We start from the raw sequence: 11,046 nt of genomic DNA, 5'->3' as shown, positions 1-11,046 counted from the left end.
TTCATTTGTATTTGTACTGCATACGACTGAACAGGTCTTCAGTCCCAGACTTCACAAAGCACACAGGAAATGCTCCAGATCAGTGTCAGCAAAACCGAACAGGAAAAAACATGACCCAAGAAAAGGGTGGGCGTCACAGATTAACTAGTCAACACGTCATCACTGTGAATGTCTTTTTAAAGCTCATACTTCCTGTTTGAATGAGAACTGTATTTTTCACTTTCTCTGGGTGCCAGTTTCATTTGTTTGACTACCAACACAACCCTCAGAATTAAATAACCAGAAAAACAGAATATTGATTTATCAAAAGTTTACTGAAAATGAGTATTAAATAAAGGAAAGTGATATCATTAGCACAGTTCAGATCATTTTCCATAAGTAAAATCCATGAGTTTTCATAATTTTCCTGTATTTAGGCAGTAAGGAATAGGCCATTTATTTCCAACAAAACTCAACTGTACTTATACATACACATATAATTAAGACAAATATAGTACAAAGACTTTGGCAAAAAAAAAATAAAATGCATGAGTGCATGAATGATTATAACAAGTGAGTAAACAAAACATTGTGTTCATTGCAAAAAGTGTACAAAATGAGCAGAATGGAAAACAAGAGGGAGTCCAGTGCATGTCCACATTTGTCCATGAGAATTAGCAGCCTTATCGTTCCAATAAAGAGTCTCTGTATGACTGAAGTAGTTTACTCCAGTTAGATTCATTTTGAGGCTGGTAACAGCATGCTGATTGGCAGAGCCTTGTTGAGATTTCGCACCTCTGTTTGCCAGGAGGGGATCTTCTTTGTGGTCATGTGACGGCGAGCATGCTTAGTAAGGTGGTCACTACGCATGAAGCGTCTGTCGCAAACAGGACAGACAAACTTTTTCTCACCAGTGTGTGTTCGCCGGTGACGGGAGAGCTCATCTGAGCGTGCAAATTTTTTGTCACAGCCCTCCCAGTTACAGCTGAATGGCTTCTCACCTGCAGGAACAGACAAAACAGAACCAAAAAAAAAAAAAGACATGGTTAGAGAAATGCTACACACTTTCCAACTCCTATATAAAAACAATAAAAGGATACTTTAGTAATCCAGCAAACCTGACTCTTCCTTACCTGTGTGAGTTCGAAGGTGTGCCTTGAGATGAGAGCTCTTGAAATAGGTCTTCCTGCAGCCAGGGAAGCTGCAGATATAGTTGCGCCTACGGGAGAACTCTGATTGCGTGGTGCCATTCTGCCCTGAGGGTAGGTAGATAGGTGCTGGTGCCAGAGGCAGCAGTTTGGTGTTGCCTACGGTCACAACCGCCTGCTGTGGGCACTGTGGTGTCTGAGCCACCGAGGCCCGAGGCATCACCAGCATCACAGTGCCTTGTGGAACAGAAGAACCAACAAAAATTGGTTGTGGAAGAATAGACTTTGGAGCTGGACTCTGGATAAACGCTGCTGAAATAAGTCCTGGCTGTGCCACTGGGAACATCTGGCATATAATGGGTGGACTGGCTGTGGAAAGTTGCGAACTGGAAGAAGATTTGGAAGAGATCTTATCAATGGAAGATTGGCTGCTGCTGCTGCTGTTCACACACATTTCTGATGCAGTGCTGGATATGTGAGATTGGCAGGATAAAGAGGCTGGTAAGTGAACCTCTGGCTGTTTTGGTGGCTGAATGTGGGTGGGGGCAGATTGTTGGCACTGGACAGCGTGTGGAATGTTCTGGTAAACTGAACTGTCCGCTGTGTGCCGGATGACGCTGGTAGCCATGGCTCTGCAGGGTTGGGAGGAAGGTTTTTCAGTGGTGGGAAACCACCTGGGTGGTGAAGTCTCAGCACAGGAGGTCACAGCAGGTTGCTGGAGTCTGGGACTGAGGACACCGGTGCAAGGTTTTTTCAGAGGGCAGGGTGAGGCAGGCACTGGGATGTGGGAGGTGATCTCAGCAAAACTGGGGCTGTGAGGTGGTGTCATACACTGAAGAAAGGGAAAGATGCAAAATATTAAGTAGACGACATCGTCACAAGGTCTTCACTATGAATAGACAAGAAATACTGTTATCTAAAAAAAAAAAAGTTATGGTTTAGTGCCCATGTTTTATCTTGCATGAGCCAAACAAACAATCAATTACACATGGACACTCAGGCTGAAGTTCATCCAGCAAGAGAGGCTTATCTATACAACGCCACATGTCTGAGCTATCATAAAGCCATCTCATGGAGTTCAAGGAAACGAATGAACCCTGTGAAAATTCCCACACCACACATTACAAGGCCATGTGTTATTCTTTCCGTTCTTGTGGGAAAGTTTCGAGTTTAAAACAAAGCTCATAAATGCTTCTAACTTACGATATTTTTCTTAAGATTGGCTTTGTCTGTTGAGCCTCCTTACCAAAGAAGAGAGCGAGACAAAGTCTCCAGGGGTCTCTGGTGGTTCAGGATGCTGGAGGGAGTCACAGGAATCAGAAGCCGGGGTCAGAGGGCGGGATTTCAAGCTGCCGGGTCTTTGGGATGACTGAAACCAGGAGCTCATGCAGACGAGAGCTTCGGCCGCCTCCAGATCGTTGGACTCTAGCATGCTGCATAATGACTGCTCACTGTCATGCCTTCTCCTTTCCATCCTTCCCATATACGGTCTGTGAATGTCCATCTGAGTTTCCTGAGAAGAGCAAGAATACTTCACATAAGCTTAAATAGGACTTTCCGGATGCTCGTGTGAGGAAAAAATAAAAACAGCTCAAAAAACCCTTTGCGCTTCAGGAAGCCAACTATTCCCGATGTGTAAAACAGTAATGATTCACACCACACCCCTCCCTTACTTAAACACACACACACACACACACACACACTCACTCACTCACGCACAAACTAGACAAATAACTGAAGAGTTGTTTACAGACATGCTGGCTGGCCACAGCTGAACTTATTAGAGATTTCAGCTTAGTCTCAACATTAAATTGTTTTCAACTGCAGTTGTGTAAAAACACTGTTAGGCTCAGTCTACCAAGCTTCCTCTTTGTCTCTCTGGTGGAACCCTTAAAGGCTCTATGAAGAACCCTATAACAGAAGGTTCCCCTAAATAGACCCCATTTAAAAAGCTAGAACCATTTGAAGAACCATCGAGAAACCTTTTTTGTTTTCAACTGTGTAGGCTCAAATACAAAATACTCACACATCTTAAAATGAAAATACGAAGTCACTAAATAAAAAGTAGACAGTGGGGGAAATATAATAAAGCATCACTAAGCACTGAGATTAAGTTAGAAGTCTGGTTATGATGGTTATTATAAATATAACGTGAGCTCTTTGTGTGACTCAACAATAACCATCCGGATAGGTGTGTGTTTGTTCTTACCTGAGATAGTTCCTCCATATTCATAAATAGTCGCGTTGACACGTCTTCAAAACGTGTATTTCTATATTAAAAACCCACTTCTCGGATCACAGAATAACAGAACAAAGGAGTCCGTGCTACTAACGCCCGTGTAGTGACGACTGAGACCGGAATTCAATTGGCTTTTAGCACTCAGCTCTTGCCTCAGCTGAGTCAAACAAGTCATGGGGGGGAAAATAGAAAAACAAAATTGACAACAGACTGGCGGGTGGCAACATGCTCCCAATGAGAAACGAGCATGTGTAGGCGCTCGACCAATAGCGTGAGAAAGGACGCGTGATCAGCGCATGTCAGCGACGCGATTGGCTGAAGAGGGGTGCGCGGCTGTGGGTGGGCGTGTCGGGGGAGTCAGCGGTGTCGGAGCAAACCCAGTGAACCGCGTGCCGGGAAACTGGGTGAAAGGTCATCGCAGGCTTGAGTAGAGCGTTAAAGTCGTGAGTAATCAGGCTAGGTTTAGTTGAGCATACATGTCAACCTTTACTTCCCCATGCCCTGACACCCATGAGCCCTTATACACGAGAAAAAATTCCAGTATATACTCCAAAGCACCGACTGTTTTATTATTATACACTCTTATTGTAATAGGCATCAAATAAGCATGTACTGAATAAAAAGCAATTTTAGATCCCAGAGAAAACAACTGAATTAAAGGGGTACCAAATATAATATATACAGTTGCTGATGTGACAAAGTAACGTATTCTTAAGTATTCTCATTCATCTCATCTCATTATCTCTAGCCGCTTTATCCTGTTCTACAGGGTCGCAGGCAAGCTGGAGCCTATCCCAGCTGACTACGGGCGAAAGGCGGGGTACACCCTGGACAAGTCGCCAGGTCATCACAGGACTGACACATAGACACAGACAACCATTCACACTCACATTCACACCTACGGTCAATTTAGAGTCACCAGTTAACCTAACCTGCATGTCTTTGGACTGTGGGGGAAATCAGAGCACCCGGAGGAAACCCACGCGGACACGGGGAGAACATGCAAACTCCGCACAGAAAGGCCCTCGCCGGCCACAGGGCTCGAACCCGGACCTTCTTGCTGTGAGGCGACAGCGCTAACCACTACACCACCGTGCCACCCTTAAGTATTCTATCAAATTTATATACTAGAAAACAACGAAATATCTTGGTAATTGTAAATATAATACTTTATGCGCTAAACCGCACAAGAGTCGCCATTTTTAAAAGACCGTGACGTCAGCGCTACCCACTGCACTAGCGGAACTCTCCGAAATAGAGGAGATAAGTGTGTAATCATGGCGTCGGGCGCATCAAGTGAAAGCGACAGCTCTGTCGAATCATACGAAGAGATCCCGCAAGACACACTGCAAGCAGGCTATGGTTTAGAAGGGTACCAGTTTGAACCTAGGAGAGGTACTCTCGACTCCGGTGATGAAATAAGAGAAGAAAGCTCGGATGACGGCGAGGATGAGACTGATGCTGACCATGGGCATGGCGAGCGTGGGGCAGAGCGTCTGCATGCAGGTGACACGGCGTGGTGCTCGTGCGGAAAATGTAACGTGGAGTTGCTCACAAGTCCGGCAGAATTTATTTGCTGCAATGAGATAGGCGCCACCCGTGGACTTGCGAAATCGTCGCAAGAGGCAGAAACAGGTATTTCACATGTGCTATTCCCAACCTCAATGAGCCAACACAACTGGGCACATACATACGTCATGAGTGTTACGCAGAGAAAATGAACGTGCATTCTGATTGGATAAAATTAATATCATGGCGGGCTGTTCAAACTGCAGAAATAGTTTGCTCGAGCTACTTTCAAAACACTATAACTTTCCAACCTGAGAACAAAAAACTTTTGTAAGTCTTGAATAAGGTTCGTTAATGTGTGTTTTATTGTTATATTTACTCTATATATTGCCCTCTGTTCCCCTTTAAAAAGGACTATACAGTACCGTTCAAAAGTTTGGGGTCACTTTGAAATGTCCTTATTTTTGAAAGAAAAGCACTGTTCTTTTCAATGAAGATCACTTTAAACTAATCAGAAATCCACTCTATACATTGCTAATGTGGTAAATGACTATTCTAGCTGCAAATGTCTGGTTTTTGGTGCAATATCTCCATAGGTGTATAGAGGCCCATTTCCAGCAACTCTCACTCCAGTGTTCTAATGGTACAATGTGTTTGCTCATTGCCTCAGAAGGCTAATGGATGATTAGAAAACCCTTGTACAATCATGTTAGCACAGCTGAAAACAGTTGAGCTCTTTAGAGAAGCTATAAAACTGACCTTCCTTTGAGCAGATTGAGTTTCTGGAGCATCACATTTGTGGGGTCGATTAAATGCTCAAAATGGCCAGAAAAATGTCTTGACTATATTTTCTATTCATTTTACAACTTATGGTGGTAAATAAAAGTGTGACTTTTCATGGAAAACACAAAATTGTCTGGGTGACCCCAAACTTTTGAACGGTAGTGTATGTACAGTCAAGTAAACAATTATCTACTAAAGAGAATGGCTGAACTATAAACTTAATTGTTTAATATACACTGTATCAGTAATAAACTGGTCAGAAGGGTTGGCTCAGTCTTGGACTGGACTCCACTGAGGTGGTGGGTGAGAGGAGGATGTTAGCCAAGCTGACCTCTATCATGGATAACCCCTCTCATCCCCTACATGAGGCTGTGGGGGCTTTAAGCAGCTCTTTTAGTAGTAGACTGCTACACCCACGGTGTAAGGAAGAGAGATACCGCAGGTCAATCATACCTGCTGCTGTCAGACTGTATAACACCCACAACTTGTAATGTAGCACCAATGACCTGTTTGTTGTTATATTTGCACTACTTCACCACTACTACCTCTGCCTTAATATAGGCCTTAAACTATATATATATATAATTTATGTATATACAACCCCGATTCCAAAAAAGTTGGGACAAAGTACAAATTGTAAATAAAAACAGAATGCAATAATTTACAAATCTCAAAAACCGATCTTGTATTCACAATAGAACATAGACAACATATCAAATGTCAAAAGTGAGACATTTTGAAATTTCATGCCAAATATTGGCTCATTTGAAATTTCATGACAGCAACACATCTCAAAAAAGTTGGGACAGGGGCAATAAGAGGCTGGAAAAGTTAAAGGTACAAAAAAGGAACAGCTGGAGGACCAAATTGCAACTCATTAGGTCAATTGGCAATAGGTCATTAACATGACTGGGTATAAAAAGAGCATCTTGGAGTGGCAGCGGCTCTCAGAAGTAAAGATGGGAAGAGGATCACCAATCTCCCTAATTCTGTGCCGACAAATAGTGGAGCAATATCAGAAAGGAGTTCGACAGTGTAAAATTGCAAAGAGTTTGAACATATCATCATCTAGAGTGCATAATATCATCAAAAGATTCAGAGAATCTGGAAGAATCTCTGTGCATAAGGGTCAAGGCCGGAAAACCATACCAGGTGCCCGTGATCTTCGGGCCCTTAGACGGCACTGCATCACATACAGGCATGCTTCTGTATTGGAAATCACAAAATGGGCTCAGGAATATTTCCAGAGAACATTATCTGTGAACACAATTCACCGTGCCATCCGCCATTGCCAGCTAAAACTCTATAGTTCAAAGAAGAAGCCGTATCTAAACATGATCCAGAACCGCAGACGTCTTCTCTGGGCCAAGGCTCATTTAAAATGGACTGTGGCAAAGTGGAAAACTGTTCTGTGGTCAGACGAATCAAAATTTGAAGTTCTTTATGGAAATCAGGGACGCCATGTCTCATCTCATCTCATCTCATTATCTCTAGCCGCTTTATCCTTCTACAGGGTCGCAGGCAAGCTGGAGCCTATCCCAGCTGACTACGGGCGAAAGGCGGGGTACACCCTGGACAAGTCGCCAGGTCATCACAGGGCTGACACATAGACACAGACAACCATTCACACTCACATTCACACCTACGGTCAATTTAGAGTCACCAGTTAACCTAACCTGCATGTCTTTGGACTGTGGGGGAAACCGGAGCACCCGGAGGAAACCCACGCGGACACGGGGAGAACATGCAAACTCCACACAGAAAGGCCCTCGCCGGCCCCGGGGCTCGAACCCAGGACCTTCTTGCTGTGAGGCGACAGCGCTAACCACTACACCACCGTGCCGCCCGGACGCCATGTCATTCGGACTAAAGAGGAGAAGGACGACCCAAGTTGTTATCAGCGCTCAGTTCAGAAGCCTGCATCTCTGATGGTATGGGGTTGCATTAGTGCGTGTGGCATGGGCAGCTTACACATCTGGAAAGACACCATCAATGCTGAAAGGTATATCCAGGTTCTAGAGCAACACATGCTCCTATCCAGACGGCGGCTCTTTCAGGGAAGACCTTGCAGTTTCCAACATGACAATGCCAAACCACATACTGCATCAAATACAGCATCATGGCTGCATAGAAGAAGGGTCTGGGTACTGAACTGGCCAGCCTGCAGTCCAGATCTTTCACCCATAGAAAACATTTGGCGCATCATAAAACGGAAGATACGACAAAAAAGACCTAAGACATTTGAGCAACTAGAATTCTACATGAGACAAGAATGGGTTAACATTCCTATCCCTAAACTTGAGCAACTTGTCTCCTTAGTCCCCAGACGTTTACAGACTGTTGTAAAGAGAAAAGGGGATGTCTCACAGAGGTAAACATGGCCTTGTCCCAACTTTTTTGAGATGTGTTGTTGTCATGAAATTTAACATCAACTAATTTTTCTCTTTAAATGATACATTTTCTCAGATATAAAGATATAAATTCTCTTTTTTTTAATTTTCTCAGTTTAAACATTTGATATGTCATCTATGTTCTATTCTGAATAAACTATGGAATTTTGAAACTTCCACATCATTGCATTCCGTTTTTATTTACAATTTGTACTTTTTCCCAACTTTTTTGGAATCGGGGTTGTATGTGTATATATATATATATATATATATATATATATATATATATATATATATATATATATATATACAGAGTCTACCTGTAATGTGCAATTTTTCCGAGCCTCTCAATAAGGCAATTTTTCTATACTTTTTCATGGTAGATAATGCAAATAGCCCTTTGTATTTAATCCTTCGTTTGTCTAATTTTTATTTCAGTTTTATTTATCTGTTTGACATTTTCTTGCTACTGTAACATGTGAATTTCCTCGATGTGGGATGAATAAAGTGAATCTAATCTAATCTAATCTAATCTAATGAGGCGCTGTCGCCTCACAGCAAGAAGGTCCGGGTTCGAGCCCCGTGGCCGACGAGGGCCTTTCTATGTGGCAGGGACGGACTGGGACCAAAAAATGGCCTTGGACTTTCCCCCCAAATAGGCCCACTATACTATAGTATACTATACTATAGTGCTATAATAAAGTGGTATATTGTCTGTCATAACAAAACCCACACAAATATTGGGGCACTGATCCCTCATTCTGGCACTTTTCTGGACTCTCCCTGTCATCTTTTGAGCTGCCACTATCTTCAACCTGAATAAACAAACAATTGAAAAGATGAAGTTGGATGCTAATGCTATTGTTGATTATATCTAAACTATGCAATGGCATCTAGGAAAACCCTTCACACTGTGCACTGACATATGCTTGATTAACATTTGTTTAATATTATTATTTGGAATGACAGCCTTTAAACCTGTACTTATACCTCAAAATTCTATTTTTAAAAACCAGCCAAAACTTTGGATAAACATAGCATTTGATACCTAGGCTACAGACAAGAAGAATAAAACAGATTTGGAGGTTTTTCCTAAATCCCAATTACATTTTTAGCCTTTTAGGTCTATTCTGTGTAAGAATTAGCCTGCTTGACACATTTTATAGTTTTAATATTATGCAGATTTTTTGGTAGGTAAGCCTGACAAACAGATCTAAAATTAGGCTATTAACAAATTGCACAATGCAATGCTGCTCTGATTAGTTATGATACCATTCAACCAATCATCCTTCAAACAACATTTGTAGCCTATTCCACAGACATTCCACCACGCACCACGAAAGAGAAGACAAAGATAAATAGTGCCAAAATGGAAAACACTTCTCCCCCTCAAACTTTTGGTTAATGATAGGCTAGAGCTTTGGTTCTCTTGAACGTAAAGAGCCTAATCTGCATGAATTATACAGAGGTGAACATATGAAATCGGGGCCATTTGTGCTTGCCTATCTATTTAAAATTGGCTTGCTTGGTAGTTACGTGTTTGTTTTGACAGCAATAAGCCACATATTTCTCATCATCACACCGCAAATCCAGTCAGTAGAAGATTGGCCTACTATGCGAGGGGTCTATGAGTGGCCTTGACGTAACCTGTTTTATGCTATGGTTTTATGTCGTTGTCATTTACCGGTACCTCCTCCTCCGGTGAAATTCCCTCAGCTGCCTGCCCCTCATCATGACTATCATCAGCAGCATGTGGTTGGTCAGGTTGGATGTCCACCTGGTTCTCAGTCTCGCTCGGTGATAACGTGACATTAACGTTACTGCTGCTGCTTGCAGTTGCACTGCTGCCAAAAAGCTCTGTGAGCTTTCTACATTTTGAAGCATCTTCTTCAAGTGACTTCACTTTCTTTTGTTTTAACTTTTCCCATCCACCTTTCTCCTTACGTTTTCTGCTTGCCATCTTTCTGTTGACAGACACTAACGTTACTCTTCTTTGTTGGCTTTTAGGCCTATGGAATAATGATTGACGGATAAATTATCGTCTTAGAATCATCTGTTGTTAGTTGATAGACTGAAAATTTTGGTTATTGAACAGGGCAGACGGCCGTAGACCGGACAGCCATTCTGGACTTTTCCAGAATGCACAGATTGCCAGTCTGCCCCTGCTATGTGGAGTTTGCATGTTCTCCCCATGTCTGCGTGGGTTTCCTCCGGGTGCTCCGGTTTCCCCCACAGTCCAAAGACATGCAGGTTACTGTAGGTTAACTGGTGACTCTAAATTGACCGTAGGTGTGAATGGTTGTCTGTGTCTATGTGTCAGCCCTGTGATGACCTGGCGACTTGTCCAGGGTATACCCCGCCTTTCGCCCGTAGTCAGCTGGGATAGGCTCCAGCTTGCCTGCGACCCTGTAGAACAGGATAAAGCGGCTAGAGATAATGAGATAAGATGAGATTGTATCAGTAATGGGGCGGCACAGTGGTGTACTGGTTAGCGCAGTCGCCTCACAGCAAGAGGGTCCGGGTTCGAGCCCCGTGGCCGACGAGGGCCTTACTATGTGGAGTTTGCATGTTCTCCCCGTGTCTGCGTGGGTTTCCTCTGGGTGCTCCGGTTTCCCCCACAGTCCAAAGACATGCAGGTTAGGTTAACTGGTGACTCTAAATTGACCGTAGGTGTGAATGGTTGTCTGTGTCTATGTGCCAGCCCTGTCATGACCTGGCGACTTGTCCAGGGTGTACCCCACCTTTCGCCCGTAGTCAGCTGGGATAGGCTCCAGCTTGCCTGTGACCCTGCAGAACAGGATAAAGAGCTAGAGATAATGAGATGAGATGTATCAATAATACAAGAATTACTGATGTAAATTTTCCAAATAAAATGTATTAATATTAAATAGTTCATAAAGTTGTATTTGACAAGTGTTGACCTCACCTACAATATTACATTCCACCAAAGAAAATTACTTGAAATATAACAGCAGTACTAAGTAGGTATGTTAATTAA

General features: G+C 43.0%; 1 protein-coding gene across 1 annotated transcript; it reads right to left on the bottom strand.

Moving 5' to 3' along the window:
- Window positions 1-295: 295 nt before the first annotated feature.
- klf11b (Kruppel like factor 11b) lies at window positions 296-3,546 on the bottom strand. The gene is made up of 4 exons (XM_060934017.1): window positions 3,337-3,546; window positions 2,374-2,640; window positions 1,113-1,959; window positions 296-980 (listed from the first exon to the last, which is right to left on the bottom strand). The coding sequence occupies exons 1-4, from the start codon at window positions 3,358-3,360 to the stop codon at window positions 718-720; spliced, it is 1,401 nt and encodes a 466-aa protein (XP_060790000.1). The 5' UTR covers window positions 3,361-3,546; the 3' UTR covers window positions 296-717.
- Window positions 3,547-11,046: the final 7,500 nt, after the last annotated feature.

Source organism: Neoarius graeffei, chromosome 11, assembly GCF_027579695.1.
Source record: "Neoarius graeffei isolate fNeoGra1 chromosome 11, fNeoGra1.pri, whole genome shotgun sequence".
Classification (NCBI taxonomy): Eukaryota; Metazoa; Chordata; class Actinopteri; order Siluriformes; family Ariidae; genus Neoarius; species Neoarius graeffei.
The sequence above is the reverse complement of the archived record's forward strand: the minus strand, read 5'-3'. Positions and strand labels throughout refer to the sequence as shown.